The sequence below is a fragment of the Ceratotherium simum genome, chromosome 1 (genome assembly GCF_057802395.1).
Source record: "Ceratotherium simum simum isolate JZ-2026a chromosome 1, ASM5780239v1, whole genome shotgun sequence".
In the NCBI taxonomy this organism is placed as follows: domain Eukaryota; kingdom Metazoa; phylum Chordata; class Mammalia; order Perissodactyla; family Rhinocerotidae; genus Ceratotherium; species Ceratotherium simum.
This window is the reverse complement of record NC_141900.1, coordinates 90,667,233-90,694,261: the sequence shown is the minus strand read 5'-3', so window position 1 is coordinate 90,694,261 and position 27,029 is coordinate 90,667,233. Positions and strand designations below refer to the sequence as shown.

Sequence of the window (27,029 nt, the reverse complement as noted above, 5' to 3'; positions counted from 1 at the left end):
AAGTAGAATAAAGGGCAAAGCACTGTGGCTTAAGCATGGAAATGGGTTAATATCCTCTTTAAATTTTGTAAATTTCCAAAAAAAAACCAGGTTTTTTTTGAGGTCAGAGATTTGGAAGTTAGGGCCTTCCAGAAAAAGAAATAGAGCATAGATGAGATCAAGCTCTCTGGAAAAATAGTTACCCTCTATAGTTGTACCTTCTTTTAGGCCATACTTATGTTACTGAAGGTGACATGCACAGAGAATTTTTATATATGGAATCAAGTTTTCTGTTGAATTTTAGAGTCATGGTGGCAAGCCATAACATGGTGAAGCTCCAAGAGATGATCCATCTAGATTACACAAAAAATTACACATAAATTAATAATATTTAGTCCAAATATTTACTTGATCATATTTCAAATAATCATATAGAGAAAAATTATTTTAGTGCATAAAAAAATATGTAGGAATTAAAAAAAACTGAAAATCATAATTATTCTTTCATTAATTCAACAAATATTTATTGAATACCTACTGCTTGTCAGGGACTGTTCTCAGTAACGCTATTGCAGGGAATAAAACAGACATTCCTCCTGGAGGTTATGTACTATTGGAAGAAGAAAGACAAACCAGTAGTAATAAGAAAACATTCAGGTGTTGGTACCTGCTATGGAGAGAATTAAAACAGGGAAAAATAAAGAGCATAGGGAGTGCTCTGGGGGGTGGGCCTTGGTAGGGGTGGCTCTTTTGATGGGGTGCCCAGGGAAGCCTCTCTGACCAGGAGGCATTTGAGCAGAGACCTGAAGCAAGAAAGGGATGAGCCACATGGATGTCTAGGGGAAGACCCTGCCAGGCAGGGGACGCAGCAAGTACAAAGGCTCTGACAGAAGACGTGTTATGAGTTTTACTAGGCAGTCCTGTTCAGCCGAAGCTTTGCTGGAATAAGTATCATTTTAAAGAAAGAGATTTCATTAGGACTTCTTTCTTCCCCAAATAAATTTAAGATAGTTTCTTAAGCACTTGCTTCTTTTTAACTATCTGCCTATTCTTACTCTCCTATTCCACACAGTAGTATATAGTGGAAATGAAATTCTTTGCATTTAAGTTAAAGTGGAAGTAAGGCCTGGAGTCAACATCTACCACGCACTTTCTGGCAGTCTGTAGTTTTGTTCCCCTTCCCTATGATCTTATGATAGAAGGTTACTGGACAGACTCCTCATATAGCCAGCTTCTGCCTTTTTGGAAGGAAGCTTTATCGCTGCAGCAACATGTCCTCCTCCAATTTTTTGGTGAATTTATTTACTCCAAGCCTGCAGTATAAAAGGCAATATAATAAGAGTAAGAAAAGAGAAAAGAAAAACCAAAACAATACTCCAAAAGGCACAATTATAGAGTGGGAATCACTTCAGCAACATGGCCAAATATAAGTTGTGTTAGGAATATAATTTATTTTGTGTAGGTGAATTTGTTGAGCAGAGACTTAAATGTATAGAATATGGAGTGATAGGGCAACCAGAGTTACTTATGACATCACGGAAGTTAGTATGTGGCTGTAGAGGTCTTGTCACAATTTACTGAGGAAGCCAGACCAGGTCCTGGGAGTCCTGGGGTCATCTAGTACCGACTTGGCCTTCCCCAGACTGTCTGGGTCTAGGATGTCCCAGTATAGGGCCAAAGCTCTCAAACCATTTCCAAGCTCAAATCTTGAGATCTGTCCCAGACAGTCAAGTATCCAAGACTCAGCTCAAGGGTTATCCCCTTAGTGAAGTCTTTCGTAATCTGTCTGTCATTGGTAGAATTCATTATTATTATTAGTTTGTATAATATATCTAAATTTGGGGACTGTAGGGAAGCATCATTCTCCTGAACACTTGGAAATGAGGTGGTAGGAGTGCCCCCTGCCTGCTCAACAAATAGTGGACAGGGTAATCACCTCAAAGAGAAAGAATGGTTCCCAGGCTCAGTGTGAAGTCTCATAACAAAAAACATGAAATGGTCTTCTTTTTGCCCCCCTTAATATTTGCCCCTGAACTGCGCAATGGTAAAATCACTTTTCCCATGGAGGACATGTTGGCCACAGTCCATAACTTTTTAGCCACTAAAACTGTTACATGTTGGTATTTAAGATTTCATTCTGGGCTTTGGTATTAAGTACATTTTAAACTCAGTTCAAAGCCCTCCTCCTCCTCACCCCCCAGGCAGCCTAGATCTCTACAAACTCTGGTGGCTTGGGAAGTGGGAAGGAGATGGTGTTTTGCTATTTACATTCATCCCTTCTTCCTTCTAGGTGCCAGTTCCGTGCTATGTTAGGATGAGTGGGGGCTGGGGAAGAAAAGCGCAGATGTGTCCTTAACTGGGCCAAGTTGCAGTCTACACAGTTGGTCTCAAGTGCTGTTCTTGCTCTTTGTCTGTGGGCTTCATGAGGAGAGCAGTGGCTCCGACCTGCCCCCCGACAAGGGGCCCTCTTCAAGGCACGTTCCTACGCAATAACAATCTCTTGAGATTGTGGGGAATAGAATTTAGGGGGTGGGCTCAGAATACTGGGGCCAAGTATTCTGCCACTTAATAGCCCTTATGACCTTGAGCAAATTTTTTTAACTTCTCTGTGCTTCAACTTATTTACATGTAACGTGGGGAGAATACAGTGGTACTTATCTTGTAGGGCTGTAGTGAGGATTAAATGAGTGAAGAACATGTAAAGTGCTTAGAAAGTGTCTGCAGCATGATAAGGGCCCAATAAATGTTCTATCATCATTTGAGCAGCTGACCTCCAATGCGGACCTCCAACTGGTGACATTGATAACCATGTCCGTCTGATACTTGGACATTTACTCACCTTGCTGTGGTGATCCCTGCACTACATGCACTCCATATGACTATAGAATGTCACCACTGACCCAGTGTCATCTTCACAGCCAGATCTAGGGCTGGTGGACATATATTGGATCTGTCTTCTATACCCTGGCACAACGCTGTCCTATCTGGCCTGCTCTTTTTTTCTTTTTTTTGCCAATCTTCTTTTTGCTGAGGAAGATTGGCACTGAGCTAACATCCATGCCCATCCTCCTCTATTTTGTATGTGGGATGCCGCCACAGCATGGCTTGATGAACAGTGCATAGGTCCTTGCCCTGGATCCAAACCTGCAAACCCTAGGCTCCTGAAGTGGAGCACATGAACTTAACCACTATGCCACCAGGCCAGCCCCTGGCCTGTTCTTTTAAATTCCTTCTTCTATGGGCTCAGGTAGCATACAGACAAATTAGCCAACTCCTGGCTACGCAGCCATCCAACCGGAAGCAAAATGCCAGCCTCCCCTTCATTCAGACCCTCTAGTCCTTATTGATGATTCTCTTGGAAGCCCCCTCTCTTGGAAGCAGCACCTTAGTCCACAGAAAATAACATTCTGCTCACAGGAACTTAGGGTTCTCATGAGGGAAATTTCTCGTTGCACACTAACACACTGGCATTCTGGCTTCACACAGTATACTGAGTCTCTGAGCTTGGTTAATTTACTGGTACAGCCATGAAAGAAAAAAATAGGTCTCCTCTCTGAATGCTGACCAAATCATTTTTCAGGCTGTAAAGCTTGGTAACAGAACTTGAACTGAGGCAGGTTAGTGTTGCCTGGTTGTTCTTCTTAGAAATGGCTGGCTACTTTTCTCCCAGAAGCATCGGTCTTCTATTTCTTCACACAACTCTCTCCTCGGTGCCTCTGTTATGCCCCTTAACTCATCTCTGTCATAGCGTCAGTTAACACTTTATTGCACTTAGTCTCTTCATTTCTGTCTCCTGCTATTTCAAAGCCCCTTGAGGGCAGGGGCTCGATCCTCAGTTGTCTTTCTACCTCTGGTGCCTAATGTCGACTGACGTTTGTAGGCCTTTAATAAATACATCTGACAAATTTGCTGAGTGTTTAGCATGTGAAAGGTACCGTGTTAAGAACCACGGGTACAAGGAGGTGTAAGATCTGGTTGTTGCCAGTGAGGAGTATGCTCTAGTTGAGGAGACATGTCCGTTCTGACTTGGGGATTCTTCTGCTGTGCCTCTGCAACACGATGTAAATCTCTGTTTAGGATTCACCAAACAGTAATGTCAACATCTAGTCTTCTCTAATAGTTTCTGAGCCTTTGGAAGGGAAGGTCTGACCTTCCCCTTTGCATTCTGATTGCCTAGTCCAGTGCCTGATGTTCACAAGTCAGGCACTCACTATAGGTGTGTTAAATAACTGATAAGAATGAAGGTGCAGACAAATGGGTGTGCTGGGGTCATAGGGTAAATTTTCTTAGATGAAATGGGGCTCAAACTTGATTTCAATGAATTTAGGACAGGAAAGAAATAAGGCTGATATATTAAATAAGGGACAACGTGAGCACAGATCAGAAGGTACATAGTATCTTCTGGAGAGATTTGGGTGAAAATATCCAGCAAGTAGTTAGAGATGTAGGACTGGTGGTCTTTAAGGATGTCAGTTTCCAAAATATAGTCTTAGGAAAATTGGAACTCATATGGCATAAGGGGATGGTTTTCAAAGTGTGGTCCATGGGACCAGCAGCATTAGCATCATGTGAGAACTTGTTAGAAATGCAAATTCTCAGGCCCCACCCCAGACCTACTGAATCAGAAACTCTGAGGCAGGGCAATCTGTGTTTTAACAAGCCCTCCAGGTGATCCTGATGCACCCTCAAGTTTGAGAACCACTGGCCTAGGGGGTTAAGAGCGTGGACTCCAGAACCAGAATACTTAGCTGTGTTACCTTGGGTAAGTTACTTAACCTCTCTGGGCCTCAGTTTTCTTATAAAATGGAGATAGTAATGGCACCTACCTGCTAAGGTTGTTGTGAGGATTAGGACAGTTTATATATAAAATGTTAGGTCACAGTAAGTGATCTCTTTCTGTTGTTTTCAATGAGAATCTTTGGAGCACAAATTCTCACAGAGAGCCTAGAGTGAGAGAGAGAACTTGCTACTCAATGTGTGGTCCCCAAAGCAGCAGCAGCCACTGCAACATCACATGGGAGTCCTTCAGAAATGCCGAATCTTAGGCCCCTCCCCACACCTGCTGTATCAGAATCTGCATTTTACAAGTAGGTATTTGAGTAGCAAAGAGGTGTTATACAACTCAACTCTAGACCCACCAAATAAGAATCTTCTGGGAGTGGAATCTACATATTGCCATGATTTCTACTATTGATTCTGATGTTCACTAAGGATTGAGAAACCCTAGTGAATTTAGGACAGCTGATTTCCATCACTTGACCAAAACTCAAGCACCTGTGTTACTAATGTTGGCAGGCACTAGGCATACAAAAGACAGCATTTATTCTAAGAAAAGCAGGTTGGTATGGAAGAATGCCAAATAAGGTTGAAAAATAGCTAAGAAATTCACCTTGTGTTCTGTAGTTCTTTTGCATAATTTTTGTATTAGTTCATTTGGTAAGAGATCATTGAATGAAGTTTCTTTATCCAGGTGGAAATGACCAGTTGGGGCTTCTAAAATCCATTTTAATGAAAAATTATTTTGGAAATCATATTTCAAGATAGCAAAAGCCATCATCACTTAAAGCATGCCTTTGGCAAAACTCTGCTATTAAATCTGTATTAGAGTAAAGTAAGAGGCCAGCATTCTTTATGCAGCTGAGATACAGGGCTGAGTTGATACAGGAATTATAAATCTAGGAACAAAAATATTATAAAACAAATTAACCTCTTAGAACTCTATAAACTCTACTGCAAAAATTGACAGCAGCACATCTAACAGAGTTTATAAATTGAGTTGCTCCTGAAATCATCATCTTATCCCTTATCCAGCACCATTATGTGTGGAGCACTGGGTATACTGCTGGGGGTACAAAGGAATATAAGGTAAATATTTTTTTTCTATGATTACCCCAGGCTGAAATATTCTTTTCTCTCTCTAAACACTGAATTGTGTACTATGTAATTCTTTGACGATTATATACTAGAGCGTTGTGATATTTTCTTTCTTAAATTCTTGAATTGTTACTCAATATTTTGTAACTTCTCATGTCTTTATCATGTATCATGTATCTCCTCACTAGAATAATGTAGTTGTTCCACAGACTCAAGGCAGGCAGTAATCTATGTGAAGACCAGATTACTTCAAGCTCACCCTCACTTTCTGGAGGTAGCTCTTTGGAGATTCAACCATAAACTGGAAGTAATTTGCCAAATCCTCTTCCTTGACAGAAGATTATGACTTTTTTCCTCTAGCCCTATTGGGTTGCCGAGTCAGCCTCTCATCTGTCTCTTATAGATGAGCATATGCTCTGAAGCAGAAGTCCCAGCATAAAGGCAAGGGAGAAAAAGTAACATAGAACAGGTGCACATAACTAGGATGGTATTTAAATAGAAAAATATCAGTAATTACATTAAATATGAAAAGACTAAATACTGTAGTTAAAATTCAGAGATGATCAGATTGGATTCAAACCCAAACCCAAACCCAAACCATATGATTTTCAAAGACATGGATCTAAAACTAAAGGATATGCAAAGATTGAAATTAAAGGAACGGAAAAAGTTCTAGCATGCAAGTGCTAACCAAAAGAAAGCTGCTGTAGCAAGATTAAGAATAGGAAAAATAAACTTTAAGGCAAAAATCCTTGCTATAAATAGTCACTTCATAATGATCAAATATTTAATTCACTACAAAGATATAATTATTCTAGATTTCTATGTGCTCCTGAAACATGACCTTAAACTATGAAAGCAAAATTAACAGAATTACAAGGAGAAATGGACAAATCCATAATCATAGGGGGAGATTTTCACATTTCTTTCTCAGGAATAGAACAAAAGAACACAAAAATCAGGATATAGAATGTTTGGACAGCATGATTAATAAGCTTGACACAGACACAGCACTCAAATCAAGACCTTGTTAGGTCATCCCCTTATTCCTGTGGAAGAACACATATTTAGGGTCATAAGATCTCTTTTACCTATCCATTCCTCCATTTGGATCACACCTGCAAGCAAGGGTAGGAAAAAGCCTACAATACAGACCTATTTCCGTCTCACTCAAGAGACATCTTTGAGCTGATATGCACCTTGTAAAATTAATTTTCATCCATCCCTAATCCCATCAGTTTGGTGCTAGTATCATAGATTGTATTCTTTCCATTGCTTAGTTCTGTGAATTGACTTTGATGACAACTATCTTATGGTCTAAACTTATCGCCCTTCTTGTTAGGACACAGAAGTTAAAAGTATTAATTATTTTTTAAGTTACAGCAATTTTGTTATTTCTGTCAATCTCATGCGCAGGATTTAGGGGACTGTTCAGGAGCTCTATTCAGACTGTTCAGACCAAATAGTGCTACATAAATATGCAAAATTACTATGAAAAACATCTTTGGATTTAAATGAAATTGACAGTGCCTTGCCAATAGTAAGTATTCTGCAAAATGAATGGTACATATTAAATGGGTATTTCTACTATAAAAGACAATACCTTTGGGAAAATAGTACTGCTATCTTAGGAGCAAGAGGGGTAGTGTGTGACAACACTGGGAATGAGAGGGACAATGGAGGAACACTTGATAATTTTTTGAAGAAGAATTTTTTTAATCTCTCTTTTTAACCTTTTCCATACATGTCTGATCAGTTGTCCATACCAGAGCAATTTTCAATATTCTGTTAGAGAATTGCCTGTAATAAGAAGTATTTTAAAAATATGAAATGGCTTTTCTTCTTTAGAGTGAAACTAAGACTCAATCTGATATATAAATTTTGCTATGCCATCATCTTTATTACAACAGATATAACTCTTTTAATCAATATAGTACATAAAAATAAGTGAGACAAAGACATTTGGAGGAATTCCATTTATTGTGGATGCATTTTCACAATATATATTTATTGCAGCGATCAATTATCAGTGAAAAATATCAAGTGTTTATAAAATTTTAGGAATGGCAGATTCACAGAACACGCTAGTCACCTTGCAATTTTACCTCTTACACATAACAGAGAACTGTAATCAAACAAGTAAACAAGGAATTTATTTTTCAAAAGATTAAATCCAAACTGAACAAAATTCTACCCTAAAACTTATTCCATTCAAATGTTGGAATAAAAGCTGGGATTGATATAGTCTCCTCTTAACTTTAGACTTTCTAGAAAAAATGTATAATAGTGATCAGGAGAAGCTCTTATTCAAAAGCACAACAAAGCAACGTTACCTCGCCAAAGGCCTTAATTCAAACCTTGATCCATTTCACTTCAATGATGGGAGTCAATACTAAATCGGGCACTGCATATGAATTCTAGTTCATCTTGTCATAGACTCATGTCTACTCTGTCATGGGTGGATGACTTGTGCAATCTTGGTGGCTTTCCTTCCTTTGGCCCAACTGTGCTAAAAGCTAGAGAATTCAACTGTTCCTTACTGATTTATGAGGAAAATAGACTTTGGAAGGCACTGGTCACTCCTCATGCCAGCACTGCCCTGGCTAGCACTTCCAGGAGAATACTGTGGATTAGCAAATAGTCATTTGGGAGGCTCCCTCATTGTGGTAGGAATTGAGAGTAAGACAATTTTGGTTTGAGAGTAAGACAATTTTGGTTTGAGAATAAGACAATTTTGGTTAAGTCAAATGAGGTATAATTTTATATAACTACACTATATGTATATCTCTATGCTAGAACATATTGCCAAGACACTAGAATACTCTTATCATCTATTGTGAAGAACAGATGAACACTTAGAAGCTAAAATAAGATCTGATATTTGGCTTGTGTGTGTAAAACTGATGAGTGGATAAAGACGGCGAAAAAAGTAAAACTAGTAAAAGTTACATATATTTTTTTGAAAGTTCAACATGTTATCAATTTATGACAAGTACCAGTGACTAAAAAAAGTAGAAAAGTTTCATTTAAAAAATGTTTCAATATATTAAAGGTGGAAGTATTGTCATGACTCCTAAAAACTGGATTTTGCTCACTTTTCTTCTTTGCTTCCAGACATTAGCCAAAGTTGGTCTTTGTATACCCATACATGGAATTCCAATCTGTACAATCTTGTCACTAAAATTCTTGTCTTTAAATTTTAGAGAAGGAAGAGACCTCAGATATTATCTAAGCCAACCTACTGTGAACTTGATTGTTAAGAATGAAGTTTTGAGCAAGCTTTGAGTTTGACCCAGATGATAGATTTAGTAAAATTCACACTGGACTTCAAGATTGCTTTTAATTCTAAACTAAATACTATGTTTTATAGAAAATGTCAACTCATTTTGACACTTCTAATCTCTCTTTTTTCTTACAGGTTATCGGGGATTGGAAACATATCAATACCTATTCTGCCATGTCTCTATTGGCAAATATGAAATATTAATATAATATTGTGATTTTTAATTTTTAAAAAGCTGTGATATTGGCTAGTTACAATGACATATTGCTAAATATAATAGTCTAACACATAAAAAAGCTTTCTACCATTCGTGTGTTTGTATACGTGTATGCACATACATACATCATCAGGTCATCTAAAATGTGGTTCACTATCACTACCAAAGAAATCCACAAAGCAACCAACCTAAAGAAATCAGTACCACTGTCAGCTAACATCATAATCCAATTTAGATATTCATCAGCATGAAAAAAGTAATACCTTAACAGTACATTTTTTTTTAAAGACAATCACTATTTCAGGATCTCAAATCTGAAACGGTTTACTTTCAGAAAGTGTTACAATTGCCTACGAAGATAATTTCTTCCATGCTTTATTCTAAAGTGCAGAAACAACATGACTTCTGTATTTAAAATTAAAAAATAAAACCACTACGGTTTGTTTTTCTGGATACTGCACACATTCCTCAGGCAATTTTCAACTCGAATCTCCTTTTGTTGACTTTCGATGTGGCTGGTATCACTGTTCAGACACAGAGTTATGATGATCAGTAGAAAAGTCTCTATTTCACAGCATGGGTTTCTTTAGAAACAGGCTCCTGTGCAAAGGCAGTACTTTTACCATGAACATCTCTAGACTGTGATTATTAAATATAGTGATAATATACATAGGTTTACTGGGATAATGAAAAATAAAACAAAAGGAAATGAGCTCAATTTAGTAAATCAACATAAATATAAAACAGAGCAAATCAGCCCTCTTCAGTGAGCTGGTCCAGCATCTTGAGTGGCTACTTTGGGTTCTTTCTTGAACTCTCTCAAACCTGCTAAGAGAAGAGAGCTTTAAATTGGCAGGCCACAGTGTTTCAGCCAGATGTTTTGTGTCAGAAGAAAAAAAAAAAATTATAATATGGCAGGAATAAGTATTTATGAAAGGGAGATTATTGGTATTCTGTTCAAATATGCTCCTCTTCTTTTAGTCTATATTTTCTTCTGTTGATTTTTTCACTTTTCTATTTCTTTCTTTCTCCTTTATGTTCCCCTTTCCCTGCCTTAACCTTCAGCCTTGCTCATGGCATTCAGAGTCAAGGAGGTGTTTTTTTTCCAACTCCACTATAAGGGCCAGGAATCTATAGTGTGCATTCCAGAACAGGCACACCTGATTGAATGGCTCAGTCTCGGCCACGTCAAGTCACAATGGCGAAGTGCAGGATGTTTATCTTTTGTTTTCTCCCATTTTTTATTTCCTCCCTCCTGTTCTTACACCCCTACCCTTGAAACTTATCTGACCCATAGTCTTATTCATATACCATTTATTTTCCTTAGCTAGCTGCTAAAAATCCTTGCTGAGGTATTCACGAAAATTAAAGTGTTGTGAACTTGCATTTTTAAATGTGTATTTTCATTTCAAAGGAATGACTGCGTGGCGGGTGGTGAGCTTGACATTTTGGAGCAAAGGAGCTACATTCTTGCCTACCTCCTAAACTCAGTGCTGGGCCTGGTGGTTATCTTCCTATTATGACAGTACAAAGAGTTTCGTGGCACAGACTGAGGAGGGAGGTGCGTGTGAAGGCTCACCCTGTCACCTTCCCACCTTGTACCACCATGCTGCACAGCTCCAGGGAGTACCATTCACACTATCTCGTATGGGAGTGGTGTTCTCTTGAGTCCTACCACTGCAGATTGTATCTTTACTCCACTTCCCAGAACCCTGGCTTGGAGGAATGTTATCCAGAGGGACCCCGTTATACCTGTGATGATGGACTATGGACAGCTGACATCCCCTACTCAGACACGAGACTACATAAACATTTGGACTGTCATTTCTGAAAGGTCAGAGACTTATGCTAGAAAGCCATAATGGCTTAGGCCAACAAAAGTTCATTCTTTTGGGGGCTGGCCCCATGGTGTAGTTAAGTGTACGTGCTCCACTTTGGTGGCCTGGGGTTCGCAGGTTCAGATCCCGGGCCTGAATCTACACGCCACTTATCAAGCCATGCTGTGACAGGCATCCCACATATGAAGTAGAGGAAGATGGGCATGGATGTTAGCCCAGGGCCAGTCTTCCTCAGCATAAAGAGGAAGATTGGCAACAGATGTTAGCTCAGGGCTAATCTTCCTCACCAAAAAAACAGTTCATTTTTTTTAAAGAAAAAAAACTAAAACCAATTCCTCTATCCCCTTCCACCAGGAGAAAATTGTATAAGGAACTTTAAAACTTTGTATTTTCTGCTGAATATGCAATCCTCCAAAGAAAGCAGCATGTATAATGGTTAAGAATGCAGGTTCAGATCAGGCTGTCTGAGTTTCAATGCAGGCTTTGCTATTTATTTGCTGTGTGGCTTTGGGCAAGTTAATTTCTCTGTGTTTCATTTTCCTTAGCTCTAAATGGGGGTAATAATAATCCTTCACATGGTGGTTGGAGGATCAATGAGACAATGTAGGTTAAGAAGGTAGAACAGTACTTTGCATATAGTGGATGCTCACTAAGTGTTAGTGGTTTGTAGTGGTGATAATTATTACTAGGTACTTTTAGTATATTACCAATGACTTAGAAAACTGAACTTATTTGAAAGTCACTTTAAGTAGAGAGGCTGGGCTAATGGATTTTCTTGGAATGTAAGAGCAATCAAGAACTAATAGAGAAGATGGAGTAACACACTTAGGCAGCTGCACCAGATTTAAGAGCATGTAGAAAGCTGGAAAGTAATGCTCTCACTTCAGTGGGTTGTAGTGGTTCTCCAGTCACCTTTGAGGTGATTCTGAGTCCTGAGTTTGCTTAAAAAGTGCTTCTGTCGCTAGAGTTCTAAGTGGACCCATAAGCAGACTGTTCTAATCTTACTTATTGTTGGTCTCTGATTTCTCTCTTTTCAGTTTTCCCTCTATTAAAGGAAGAGACTGGGTTTATTAATTGAAATGGGGAAGGGCTACAATTAGGAGTTGAATTAGCTCCTTCTACAAAAAGGGATCTTATTTTTAGTCTGAGCATCATTTAGATATTGTCCAGAGCTCCTTTTATGAAGAATGAACATACTCTTTGAGCAGAAGACCAAAAAAAGACAAATCCAAGCATTCTTAGCCATGAGTTTTCATAGGGTAGCAAATTTTGCCTAACCTTGGAATATTATTTTAATTTTTTGCCATAGCAACCTTGAGTCCCAGGCTGCTGGCAATGTAACCTTAGAGTGGTTCCAGAAAGCAACTTTGGAACCACTCAGGGAGACAGGTGTTTCTCCCTTGTAAGTCTGGACCTTGTAAGAAAATGTAGATCATGGTTATACCATCCAGCCTTCTGCTGTCAACACTCCTACCACTATGGCGTTCCCAGAATGTTTTACTGGGAATTATTCCATGAGTTTGGATAATTTATGTTGTATGACTGACAAACCTGCAATGCTGAAGGCCCCATGAACTCTGCCTTTCACTGTATGATATTCGGGTGTTTAGAAACTGATGGTTACCCAGGCAAAGATCTGTGGACCAGTGATATTTCTTATTTGACCCTGGGACATCATACTGTGGGATACAGCAGGAAAAGAACCTATGAAAAACAAATCTTACCTTAGTGGGGGAAGTGACCTTATCCACAGATTGCTTTTCCCAGAGGTTCCGCTTGCCAGATACATCTCCTGGCCTCAAATCCTAATGAAGAGAAAGCAGAAAAAAATTGATAGGCAGCCATATATATTTTCTGGCCAGATCTAAATAAATCACCACATCCATTGTTTGTTTGTTTGAATCAGTTTCTTGTTTAATACACTTTATCCTAATGATCTGAAATGGATGGCATCCAAAGGATCATTAACTGTTGTTTGTTTTTATATAGAACTTGACTTGTGTTATGACATGAGAATGGGCTGGAAATATCCAGCAGTTAGGTCCTGTCCTTTCCCTAAGGACCTACTGTTTATTGGTCAGTAAAATTGGAATATAAGCATATTTGAAATAATGTAGCCTATTTTTAACTTTGTATGCTCTTAGAAGTGAATAGAGCATAGGTTAGTTATAAAGACTTCCTTTGGGTTTGGGTAAGCATTTCACCCTTTGCAGATGAACTTTCTTTCAGTGCCCTACCCGTGTCCCCTCGCGCTTATGACTTGAGTGCATACTAGCCTGACATCCAACTGCCAACACCGTGTTTCTTGCCTGAGGACTTTCTCTGGCTACAGATGCCCCCTTTGCCCACCCAGGAGGTGGTTGGAAGTTCAGAGAGTTAACATGCCCAGGAGCAGTCCTCAACAGCTCACTGATGAGATTTGGTGCAAGAACATGTCTCAGGCTCACTCATGCCTCAGGTAGGAGGTCTCTGAAACATGGCTTCATAGTGGCTTCCTGGGTTTTCCCGGTTGGATTAAGTTTTAATAGCCCACATTGTGACTTGCTTAATAACATTTTTTATTGGCTGCCTTCTTTCTCCCGTCTCACTTCCTGTAGTGTTGTTTTCACTGCCCAAGTACACGACTTGCACTCGCATCACTATCTTAGGGTCTGCTTCAGGGCAGCTCAAACTAAGATGCTTTTCTAATTGCACGTTCCTCAGACTAAAATCATTTTGTGTTTCCTGAGGAGCTAGTGGGTAATTCAGAAGTGTATCAGTAGAACCTAGCCCCACAAAAGTAAACACGTACCACAAATTGTACCCATAAGAGAAACCGACAGTTGATGACATATGTGAGAACATGTAGAAATCTTGGGAAGAAAACACTAAAATATGATTGATAACAGTTATATAGCTTTGATTCTTTACTACCTCATAATTAATCTGGTTTGGATAAGGATCCAAATTTCTGTTTCCATTTACTTTTCTTCTAGTATTTGCTTATATTAGTACTTGGCAAAAGGTAGTTTGTAGAAAATAAATATGTTTTACTGAAATAGTAATGTTTATTTTGGCACACCCCTTTCTCATTAGGAAGGCAAAGCTAAGAGCAATTGCATTTATCCATGGACACCAATCGAAACGGACATATTTTTGATAGATAGTATTGAAATTTCGACCCTGAAAGTACGTTGGTTAAATGATACTATGTGAAGCATTTCAGATTTTCTTTAATCCTACAGATTTTCTGGATATCCACTGTGGCATGAATTCCTGATATTCTGTTAGAGAGTTACACCTATTTAACTTGGAACCAGTAAGCAACAAATCAGGTTGTTTTTAAGGAATTCCACTACATTTGCCAATGTTGGTAGAAGCTGCCAAATTGTCTGGAAGACTGTTTTAAAATTTTGGAAACTATAATTAGGCACATGCTAATGGAAGCTCTGGTAAGTGACTATTATTACTTTATTTATTTGATTCATATAAGACAAATATTTTTCTTTCACATGAATTTTCTTCTACCGAAGAAAATGAATTGTATTTCCCTTAAATCCTGCCTATGAATCTTTCGAGATCACTTAAAAAGTTTAAAGAGTCTATTTTAAGAAAATATTAACATCTAAGTGGTAAGTTGGCATTTTAAATCAAAGGGGAAATAGAAATAAATTACCTGACCAGACTACATTTTAGAGAAAGACCCACTCCGGGAGAAGAGGGAGAAATGAAGGCAGGAGAAGCAGGTTTCCAATCAACCAGAGATCAAAGAATGAAGAAGAGAATTCAGCTGAGAAAGACATTGTTGAGTTTTTTTTTAAACAAAAAGAAAGACAAATTAGCATTTTAATTGCTGTATATAACATGTAGTCTAGACACAAAGAACAGACAAACAAGCTAAAACAGACATACTCAGAATTGAATTCCAGTTACAAAGTTATACTGAAATCCTGCAACTTCTACCCATAAATAGCAATAGATGTCCCAGTAAGGAATCAACTGCAGATCAATGCTTACTTTTAAAGAAGTTAATTTTCAGGGACCCCAAATAATATTGATTTGACAAACTATTGTGAGCACTTTTAATTCTTAGTATATATGAAAATTATTGTATAACTTGGTAGAGGATGGTTTTTCTCTGCAGTGAATTTCAGAACAATGCTAATCCTGAAGGAAACACTAATTTCCCTCTTCTTGAGGTTTCACTGGGTGAGGACCATTTTGGTGAAAGAATTTCCCTCTGACTTTTCCTTAATCGCTACATGCCATACATCTGCAAACACAAACCTAGGCTTTCCTCTCCACCTGTATATGCCAAGGAATATAAACAAGGGACTGAGAATAAATCACCTCTGGTCCAAAATTAGAAAGCACCTTTGGGGCCTCCTATTTGCCACCATCTTTAGCTAATCCTCTGACATCCTGGGCTCAGGGTCAGTCTGACCAGAGTCCCACGGGTATCAAACTCAGATGCCTGCCATGAAGGCCAGGCTGGAAACACAAATGCCTAAAGAAGCTTGGTGTAAGAAAATAAGGAAAAGAAGGAATCAACAAATTCAAGAGTGCATGCCTCGACACCTCAAAAATGTGTTCAAATTACAATTTAAAGAGGAAAATAAAGTACAATGCTGTGGGCCAAACTACACAGATCTTAGCTGCAGGCCACCAGTGTGAGACCCCCTGGACAAGATCCTTGCTTGACCTATGTTTCTAAGCTGCCTTCCCAGACTTAACCTCTGCCAGCCAAGATTTATGCATCTGCAGGATCCTTCTAGCTCTTTCCACAGTTTGGAAATTTCATCTCTTTTCTGCTGGACCCAAAGTGTCTGTGAGTTACCCTCCTACCTTGCTGGGCTCCAGGCAAGTCCTCTCCCAAAGAGACCACCATGTTGCTATTCATACTTTGACAGAGTGCTGTCTCTACTACCCCTGCAACATGGACAGAGCTTAAAGTTGCTTATTAAGTGTATGCAAACTGGCTTTTTAATTTACAATATCTGTTACATATTGCTTTCTTTTGATCTGGCCTTCATTCAGGAAGCCACCCTAGTCTACAAAATCCAATGGGACATGGGAAAAAAGAGATTACTACCATCTATACAAATTGCTACATTCTTCTTTCCTTTTCCTTCCAACCTCTGGTAGATGGTCTAGGAAATTACTAAATAGTAGGTAAAGCAGGCAATGATTTTGTAATTTCCCTGTAACATCTTTTAGTCCTGCCATTTTTCAGAGGCTGTCAATAATCTCTGAAAATGTTTTATTTTTTGTGGAAACTTTGACAGTTATATCTATTGTAATAATGACTGAATTGAATCTTTTTAACCCACTCATTAGATGATGATGGGCTTATTAATTAATGTGCTGGTAAAAGAGTGTGAGTCAAGTCCTGGACCAAACATAGGAGTATAATCTGGTATAGAAATGAAATAGGTCATAAATACTATGAGTGTGAAAAAAATGACCAGCTCCTCTGGCAATGTGCCATACTCATCAAGGAAGGAAACATATACCTTCCTATTTTTATCCTGGCTATCTTGAGAGACCTTCAATGGGTCCATGAAACTGCTGAACTTGTATTATATGCACGTTTTGCAGGAGAGGGTCCTTAGGTTTCATTAGGTTTTCAAAGGGGTCCATAATTCAAAAAGGTTAATAGTCACTGGTCTGGAACCACAAAACTTATATAAATTGCCATTTAAAAAAATAACTTCTTACGTCGCCTTGGGTGCTGGGGAAACTTGAGGCACTAAAGAGCACATAGCTTTTGGGTATGGTCCCTTGCTTCGACTGTCTCCTTTTATAGGCCCCCTTTCCTGTATATACTGGGAGAGGGAAAAAGATTTTTTTTCAATACATAAAGATTTTCCAATTGTAAATTGGGTTTACATTAGTTTTATACCCCCTGTGAGCCCCTAGGCAAAGAATCTCGGGCTGAATATTAATTAAGTGACTATAAGGAGTTGTGCCCAAGAAGGGTATGGACATGTTTCCTTTTCTTCTTTTTTCTTTTTAAATTGGGAAAGTGATCAACTTTAGTGACTTTGGAGATTACATGTGGAGCCAATGGATGCAATTAAATGCTCAATGGCACAGAGGTCTAGGATTTGGAAAGCTTTTCTTCTACCTCTGGAATGGAGTGGTTATGACAATTGAGTCTCTGCCCCCTCAGGCACCAACAAAGGTATAAAAGCCACCTTAACAGAGAAAGCTCACCAATATATAGTAGGGAGCTTAATAAGGTTTTTGATTATAATGATAAGTGCAAGACAATTATCATATACATTCAATGAAACGGTTAAAAGAATATTTTTATAGTAAGACAGCCACACTTAATGAGAAAATTTTAGATTTCCAAAAATAACATTCATAAGCAGTTTTTATAGTTTCTAGTTTTACTGGATTTTTTAAAATGGCCTTCCTTTGGAGGTATCGACATAAAATTATAGCAATTATTTCAACAATTACCCAATAACTGTATTTTTGTGCTAAGTTACAGAATTTGGCAAATTAGAAAATACAGGTTCAAAATAGCCAACATACACAGTCTTTTGGGAATAAGTTTAGGGGTGCTCTTGACAGAGAATTGGCCAAGGTAATTTGACATTTTCATTTTCAAATTCCTAGCTATAATGTATAGAATAGAAGCTAAACAAATAGTCCAGTTAAGAGTGTAAATTTGAGCTGCCTCAAGGTTCTGGTTAATTACTACTCTCAGGGTAGAGAGGTGATTATGGTTCCATTTTAGCCTCTGGGTAATTATGGGGCTGCTCTGGGCTGTTCTTTCTAAATCTGAACCCCTCCTTCTGTGTTACTCAGCAGTGACAGAAAAGAATAGGTGCCTTGTCTTTCCCAGGAAATAGACCAACTGCCTCTTCTTCCTCTGCTGAAAGCTGAGAGAGCAAAGAAATTCAGAAAAACCCAAGGCTACTTACAGAAGGTTTGGGAGCAGGTGACTTGTTTCCGTCTGGGGTTTTGGTGAGCCATTCATTGATGCGGCTGGAAACCCCCACCTTCAAGCCAGCAGTTTCCTACAAAGAGTCAATCATCCAAAATATTAAAGAAAAAAAAAAACTTTACCAGGAAAGAAATCTTCAAAGCAACCTGAAAATATTACTAAGTATTATTTCACATAACCATCACATAATGCTAATCAATTATTAATTGTTATATTTAATATTTTGAGTAAATAAACCTTAAACTTGATATTTAAAGAATGTGTTATCTGGTTTTCTTTTCCCTGCACCTCACCCCACCGCAACCCCAAGGGTTGGCAATTAATTTCAGGCACTTTATTTGGAATACTGTGGCCAGAGCATAGTACATAGTCTAACCTCATGAACATATTCTTTCTGAACTTGCTTTGGCCGTCATAGCAAAAGAAAGCAAGAATTACACCTTCTTCACTGCTTTTATTATTAACTGGTGTGATTCCTAAAAACAAAAAAAAAAAATCCACCCTCTAAAATTAAAAGACAAAAATCCTATGCTCACCTTATTTGGTGTGCCTGAAGCAGCAGGGGACGAAAACACATTCCCCTTCTCCCACATGCTCTTGATATTGCGTACACCTTCGGCAGGGACAGGAAGATCTGAAGCCGCGGGCTTTGTAGGTTTCGCACTTTTTGTTCCCTGAAGTGTGGGAATTGTTTTTAGGATTGGTGCTGATAAGTTTGTTCTCACAAAATTATAGTGAGCTTGTCTTCCTAAACATCATCATTTAAAAAATTCATCGTGTAAATATCTTCACCAATGACAAGAGTCATAATTTCTGTTGTAAAACTACCTTCTGATGACATATATACCTCAAACTAAACCATAAGATCTAGATCAGAGGGTCTTTCAAAAATGAAATATGCTTTTTATTGGGACACCATTTATTGTTAAGGTGATGTTCTACTTCATTTCTTCAACAGATACTTCTTAAGTGCCTACTGAGTACAAGGCACTGTGCTAGGCTCTGGGGATACAGTGGTACTCAAGACAGTCTGCTCTGTAGGCTGCAGTGGACTTACATTTTAATAGGAGAGAAAGACAGTGACTAGTTATACAAATATTTATTTCACATTGTGGTAAGTGCTATGAAAGATAAATGTAGTTCTGAGAAGCATGCCAAGAGAGCACACAATAGGGAAATAATACTTAGTTTAGGGGAGCAAAGAAGTCTGCTCTGAGGAAGTGATATTTAAATCCAGATCTCACAGAAGTCTTGAAAGTGGCTAGGTGAAAAGAAGGAGCAAACGCCATTCCATGCAGAAGGAACAGCATGTGCTAAGGATCAAAGACAGGGACATGCTGAAAGATTGAGAGACCTCTGCATGGAGAATATACTGGAATGAGGAAAGAATGGATGTAAGGATGAAAGATGTGCTTGCGAGATACTTCTTCAGCAGTAGTGATGGGCATTCTCAGAATCATGCAGTTTTTCTGGTTGTCCTGGTATGAGGCCTGTGGCATGTGTTGTCAAGGTGGTCAGCTAGGGTGAGTGGTACCACCAATGGCCCATGCATAAAAAAATCTCCCAGGACGATGCCCTGAAGCCACAGTCTTGACTTCATTAACCCTATAAGAGCTATGACCACTTCAACCACAGAAAATAACTATGTGCGACTTGTCTTATATTTTAGTGCACACTTAATCTTGTGAAAATCACCTCTTGAGTGTTAGGACTTGATTATTCATTTGATAAATCATCCAGACCTCTCTCTTTCAAATTCTCTCTTATCATTGGTTTGTGAACTATTTTACAGATGTCTCCACTCTGCAGTACAAAGGATAAAATCAAACTCATCCAATTACTTTACAGCAGGTATTCTGATATAGAAGGTGGCTAAATCATCGACTCAAGTCTACACAAAGGAGAAAAACAGGATCACATCTTGATCAATGGCACCCTAACTTCTTAGTGTATTGGAAACTGTCCTTGGAAACACACATTATTTCCAAATAGAGTAGAACCCCTAGGTCAACTGGGTGGAAAAAAAGTTGGAATAGACAGAAGCATAAAACTACGGTCCTTCAAGTATAACATAATCAATTTGAAATTGATGATGATTAAACTCAGGCTGGCTATCATCTTTATATTAACGTGTACTACTATTTTTATTTAATAATAAAAGTTTTTATAGACAAAAGAGAATTAACCAAGGTTGTAAGGGACCTGTTTAAACTACATATGGGAACACATTTTATAAGGAATTAGGGATATTGAAGATATACTTATGAACATATAAATAATATAGTTAAATACCAATAAAACCATTCATTAAAGGATAACACCTTCATTAAAGAATACTCAGGCTGAAAGTAGTAAACAACAATTTAAAACTTTTCTATAATTTATCTTTATTATTGTTCTTCTCTATAACTAGTTCAAAGTGTAATAAAGCATCATTAATATTCTAACTCACAAATGTGGTTATTGGATTTGATTATTGTCCTAAGTGTTTCTAGGATCATCTATATGATCAGAGTCTATTTCTTTTTGACCATAACTCTGAGGCCATCTCTCACCTCAATTGCACTGGTGTATTGTTCCAGTCTGCTGTCAATCTTGGAGACCACTGCTGCTTGATGAGTTGATTTGACACCACTGCTAAGAGAATACACACACACATACATATATAAAAATACAAGAGAGAATCTTTCCATATATAATGACTGATGATTCTCAATTGAACAATCAACCATATTTACCTTTTCTGCACAGACTTATTCAAAAATTCTGCTCGCTCTTCTATCTAGGAATGGAAAAAAAATAAACCCAGTTAATATTTTCAGCTTATAAATAATGTTTCTCAGCCTATGCCACTATCTCCCCTGACCCTGGTGAATAAAAGCACCAAAGAGTGTCTAAGGGCATTAGGGTGCTGGGCACACCAGCTCTGCTAGAGAAGAAAGCTACGTATAGGCATTTGAGGGAGATTTGGAGGATAAATGTAGTATTGGCAGATGATAGGGAAAGTGTGGAGAAATATAAAATTTTGGAGGCAAATTAAAGACTAGACAGAAATGGAATAAAAATGCCTCTAAAATAATGTAAATCAGTGGCAAAATAGTTACATTTCAAAACTATTACAATAATTTTTTCAAAATCACATGCTGTTACCCCTTGCGATATATGAGTATATATGTACTATGCTATTTGATTAACACAATTTTCCCACAATGTTTTCACTACATATTTGGTATGGAATAGGATCAAATAAGAAAGATAACTAGGAACTGTGAACAAGTCACTCATTGCTTAGCCTGATTTCCTAACTTGATGACTGTCAAGCCTATTGCTCAACTTCATTTGCCCTGAATGTAGAAGACAGGGGTGGGGATGGATTGAGACTGGGGCACAGCTCATCAGTAATGGCTGAGGCCTCCCATGAAGCCCCTGTTAGCCCAAGTGGGAATTAAGGAAATAAGCCCAGAAAAACTGTGATGGATATATATGAAATGGGCAGTTCAGTAGTCTTTAATAAATCCTTTTTCTTTTAAAGCTAGGAACTTCTTTTTGCTACAACTAAAGCTGCTAAATCAAACATTATATTTTACTGAAACTATATCACTCAAATCAGATGATCTTTGTAAGTCAGCAAATATTTGTTGACTCCTTGTGATAGCCAACTTCAGGCTAGAAATATTCTCGGCACCCAACACCTATCAAAATCAGCAGATAGTAAAATGTTCTTTGTGTATCACAGCATGTGCCAAAGCACTCACAGGCTAAAAGGGTCTGTTTTCTGCCTCTTTCAGGGCAGCCAAGGAATCCACCTGACTCCAGTTACCATAGGCTGAGTGGTTGAGCGCCCCCTATAGTCTTCTGAGATGCTAGTGGCTCTTTCTGGCCTGGACTGACCTGAGACTCGTGGACTATTAATAAATATCCTTAGGCTTTTTGGAAAACATGCTTCACTCCTAATATCAGTTGAATAACATTTTTATAGATGTTAGTGAGGGCACTTCATTCTTTCCAATGATTTCTTACAGTGATAAAAGCAAATTCATTAAGACTAAAACTTTATGCAAAAAAGTCCTTTAGGTAGCCCTGAGTTTATGGGATGTAAGGTGTCTTAAATCTTTTTTTTCTGATTTTAATATATACTTATAGGTGCATTTCTGGAGAAAAAGTTCCCAGTTGAATGAGGTGAAATATGTTGAAACCATGCAATGCTCTGGCACTTTTAATATTATCCATCCATCCATCCATCCATCCATCCATCCATCCATCCATCCATCCATCCATCCATCCTACCTTTAACCCTATCAGCCTGTCAGCTAAACAAACAACCAGTAAATTATCTATTGAGTTCCTACTATATACAGTTGAATGCTCAACAATGTGTAAGACAGTGTCCCATTCTTTAAGGAGAACACAATTTAGTAGGGGAGACTTACAGAACATATAAGTAAAATACAAATTCAATGGTAGGTACCATATTAAAGATGAGAAGACAATGCTGTGGCTATAGGAGAAGTGACTCTCCGGAGCAGATGGAGAAGGCTTTTCAGGAGTGTTGATATTTGAGCTGAGATTTTTAGTTTACAGTTTACATAGTTTTATAAATGAGTTTATGAAAGTGAGGGTGGGAGTGCATGAGTCAGACGGGAGAGGACATTTCTAGTAGAGCAAATACACGTATGAAGATCTGGGAAACATAGGCAAAGTGGTGGGAGCGAAGAACGAAGAAACAGCCAGCGTGGTGGAAGGACAGAGGCACGGTAGAGGGGGTGGCAGAGGCGAGAGTTGCTCTCTGTAGCACTTCCAGCATCATTCTGACACAGGGATCATCTTGCTAACCTTGGCCATCACATTTGTTCAAACTACAGAGGCTCTCAGACTCCAACTTTTCCTTTTGTATCTACAGTACTCAATATAGCTGGACTTCATTATCCCATTTCATCAGGACTCACCATCCATTTACTGACGCACTTTAAAATTCCTTAACTTAGTGGCTCCAGATAATGTAACAATTTGTACTGAATTTGTAAATAAAACATTCTATATAAGGAGTTTAATGAGGGAAACTGGTTCTTCTGAAGACCAAGAGATGGCAGTGTTGCCCCAATAAAACTCAGGGGAAAAACAGTTTTAAAAACTTAGTTTTTATTAGAAAATCAGCTCTCTCCTAACTCCACACCCCCTCCACCACCAATATATGAAAATAAGAATAATAAAAACAAAATTTTAAATTTAACTTACTTAAAACTTATTCTTTCATGTTATGTAAGAAAAATCATTCCCCGCTAACATAATTTAACTATAAGAAACCAGGTTCAGGGCCGGCCCCATGGCTTAGCAGTTAAGTGCGCGCGCTCCGCTACTGGTGGCCCGGGTTCGGATCCCGGGTGCACACCGACACACCGCTTCTCCGGCCATGCTGAGGCTGCGTCCCACATACAGCAACTAGAAGAGATGTGCAACTATGACATACAACTATCTACTGGGGCTTTGGGGGGAAAAAAAAAGAGGAGGATTGGCAATAGATGTTAGCTCAGAGCCAGTTTTCCTCAGCAAAAAGAGGAGGATTAGCATGGATGTTAGCTCAGGGCCGATCTTCCTCACACACACACAAAAAAAAACCAGGTTCAGGGTTTCCCAGATGAGGAATAAATTTCACGAGAAATTAATGAAATACACTAGTTGATAATATTTTGAGGTCAAATATCCAATGTTTTTCCTCCCACTGGCATTCCACAATGTTAACTTGTGAACATTGGTAAGAGTTGTGGGCCCAAGAGCATCCACAGCTGCTGGAATTCAATTGTAGAATATGAAATTGAGCTCTAAAACCAGAACCACAGCAAGTTCTTCAAGGCACACACTATGGAGAAAAGCAATAGATTGTTCCAGAAAGCCTGTCTCTGTTAAATAGAATTTTAAAAAGCTTTGTTTCTTTTTTATATATCTACTTTAATTGATTGCTCACACATGCCTCTCTACCCAAGGAAGCAGATAAATGGCTTCCTGGGAACACTCAATGAAATGGGAAGCCAGGAGTCTGGTTGAGGGAAAGACCATAGAAGTAAATAAGCTGAAAAATTTGGTAGAGAAGAGATGTGAAGAGGAGGAGGAGGATGGATTGTAGTTTTTCCTGAAAAGAAGAGTAGAAATTAGAAGTCTGGATGACTACTACTTTTTTCATGTTACCAAGACTATTCAAAGAAAACTTAGCTTGGGTAGAATTTTAAGGAAGGTAGAAAGAGAGAACACGGTTTTCTTTGATTATTGATGAACCAGGAACAGAAGGACCCAGACCAGGAATGGAGCGGACTCTTGTGGCTACACAGAAATAGCCTGAACTGAGTGGGGTTTTTTGCCTTTCTGATCTTTCTCCTATAGCAGGAGTCTGCAAACTATGGCCCATTTGCCCACAGGCCAAATGCAGCAGCCCATATTTTTCACGTAGCCCTCAAGCTAAGAAAGAGTTTTATATTATTAAGTGATTGAAAAAAATCAAAAGAAGACTATTTTGTGACATAGGAACATTTTATGAAATTCAAATTTCAGTGTCCATAAATAAGCTCGCCTACTCCACAAGGCTTCTCTCTACTCATTTTGCTCAGTTTTGAGGTCTCACTGTGCTGGTAGTCTGCATCTGGTTACCTTTGTAATTCTTGAATTCCCCTGAGGCAGCCAACTATATTAGTGTCCCGGGAGCGGCAACCTTGCTTTGTACTTCTCTTCCTCATGGTACATAGCACACAGTAGGTATGTTATAAACATCAAATGGTAAATCATAAAGCCCTGCTGTGCTTAGTTTGGATTCCCCCTGAAGCAGAGCTTGAGATGAGAGGGTTCAAGCATAAGTAGTTTATTTGGGAGATGTCAGAACTATGACTGGGACGCACACGATCATGAAGACTAAGCAAAGTTATTTAGGGATAAAATGCGCCGATTTTAATGTGAAACGGGTAATAACTATAAAATGTAAGTAACTAGCTTTTGGTCATTTTAGTGTGGCACAAGGTACGACCTCACACACATTTACAGACAACACACATGCACACACTTAACCCAGCTGGAGCCTGGCTAGGATTCGATACTGGCTTTGCCCAGTGTCAATCCACTATAACCCAGCTAGGTTGATGGAAAATGAGGGTGAAATAAAAATGCTAAAAGTTCCAACTCTGAAGATTCATTCATTCATTTATTCATTCAACAAATATTTGTTGAGTATCTTCACTGTGCCAGGTGCTCAATAAATGTTAACCCTCAAGGCAAAAAATATATTTGAAAATATTGAGATTTTCAAATATAGATTTGTAGTAGCAGATTTGTAGCAGATTGAGTAGAAATTATAGCGAGTACTTTCTTGACTCTATTCTCCTTTCTCTACATCTCAACCACTCCATCATCTCCCAGACTCAGCTCCTTCCTGCTCATTCTCTTTTCTCTTGGCAGCACTTCTGGCTTACATCAATTAAGAGCTATGCTCCTTGAAGGCAGTAGTGGACCAAACTCATCCTGGCCAAGGACCCTATCTAAATCACCTGCATCTCCTCCCATGACAATAGCTTTCAAATTTGACCAGTACATTTCCAGCTGCCCCGCTTTTAAGAACGACAAAGAAAAAATTAACAGCTAGCATGAAAAGCAGTTTAAACCTTATAATATATTTGCCCATTTTATAAACTCTAAATGTTTCAGTTTTCAGTTGCTCAGAGCAATGAGGCACCTGGAGAACATGGGTCAGTGACATCTAGAGATAATCGCTGAATGTCATTTTAACGTATACCAAAGCATCTAACAAACAACAGGTACAAATTTCTCCCCTTTATTTCTCCTTCCCATATGTTGAAAACAAAGAGAAGCTGTGAAATGGCTGCAAGAAGGAACAAAAAGATAAATGAAGCAAAGGCTTTGAATAATGAATAACTAAATAAGGGGCTAAGAGCAGGTTTCTATTCTATTATAATAGAGGCATTATAAGAAGGTTTTCTGGTGGGGGGGGATACCTTGAGTGATGAACCTTTGGGAGTGAAACATTTGAATGGCTTCTTGTCATCTGATAGGCCATCTTCTGGCATCTTCTGGCGTTTCTCAGCAGCTTCTGCCCTTCGCCTTTCAATCTCTTCCTTTAGCCTCCTCTTCTCTTCCTAAGAGAGAAAGAAGAGATGACAAGACATCAATATCAGCTTCAAGCCAAAAGGAAAGACAGCTGTAGGGCAAAGAGCATGGTCCCAGAGGGAAAAGGCCCAGGTTCTAGACTAGATGCTGCCTCTTCCTCAATGGCGCTGAGTAGAGGTGAAGCCTGAGTTCTTCAGTCCAACTGCCTGATTTCACATGCTGGTACTGCCACTTCCCAACTGTGCGACCTTGGCCATGTTACTTATCTGCTCTGTGTCTCAGTTTCCTCATCTGTAAAATGAGGATAATAATAGTATCCACTGAATAGGGCTTTAATGAGGACTGAATAAGAAAGCCTATGAAAATGCTTACACTAGTGCTCAGTATGATTATCATCATCATCATCATCATCCTGCCAAGTCATTTAACACTGACCTTGCACTTCTGTATGTGTAAAATTAATATAAATATCCCTTCTACCTCCTTCCTAGGAGAGTTGTGAAGACAAATGAGACAACTTATGTGCAAAGTTATATAAATCTATGGTACTATATTTTCCAAATTGTACAAGAGATGATTTTATGGTGCTCCCCACCTCAAGTGAGTAGATTATTTTAGACGGTTTGACAAACCTGAAATGGTGTAGATATTGCCCCATGGCAGTGAAGTCACAGATATAATCTGTCTCATTAACCTCTCTGTGCCTTCTTTCCTGGCCTGTCTTCTCTCCCCTGTCTTCTCTCTCAGGCAAAAACTCCAGAGCTCCAATCAGGTTGCACACCCTCTATGAACGATTTT

At 38.7% G+C, this 27,029-nt stretch overlaps 1 protein-coding gene across 9 annotated transcripts in view; it reads right to left on the bottom strand.

The window, feature by feature from the left end:
• Window positions 1-7,814: 7,814 nt before the first annotated feature.
• CALD1 (caldesmon 1) overlaps window positions 7,815-27,029 on the bottom strand; it is a 203,071-nt gene continuing 183,856 nt past the window's right edge. For 5 of the 9 annotated variants that reach the window (XM_087430957.1, XM_087430949.1, XM_087430941.1 and 2 more), the window contains 7 exons: window positions 26,120-26,260; window positions 20,867-20,910; window positions 20,684-20,765; window positions 18,665-18,802; window positions 18,106-18,201; window positions 12,916-12,996; window positions 7,815-9,953 (listed from right to left, as the gene is read on the bottom strand). In XM_087430957.1, coding sequence (XP_087287083.1) covers window positions 9,918-9,953; window positions 12,916-12,996; window positions 18,106-18,201; window positions 18,665-18,802; window positions 20,684-20,765; window positions 20,867-20,910; window positions 26,120-26,260 — 618 coding nt within the window. In that variant the 3' untranslated portion in view covers window positions 7,815-9,917. Of the gene's footprint in view, window positions 10,182-12,915; window positions 12,997-18,105; window positions 18,202-18,664; window positions 18,803-20,683; window positions 20,766-20,866; window positions 20,911-26,119; window positions 26,261-27,029 lie in introns of all 9 variants that reach the window. The other 4 variants (XM_087430963.1, XM_087430994.1, XM_087430976.1 and 1 more) reach the window with 3 other exon arrangements.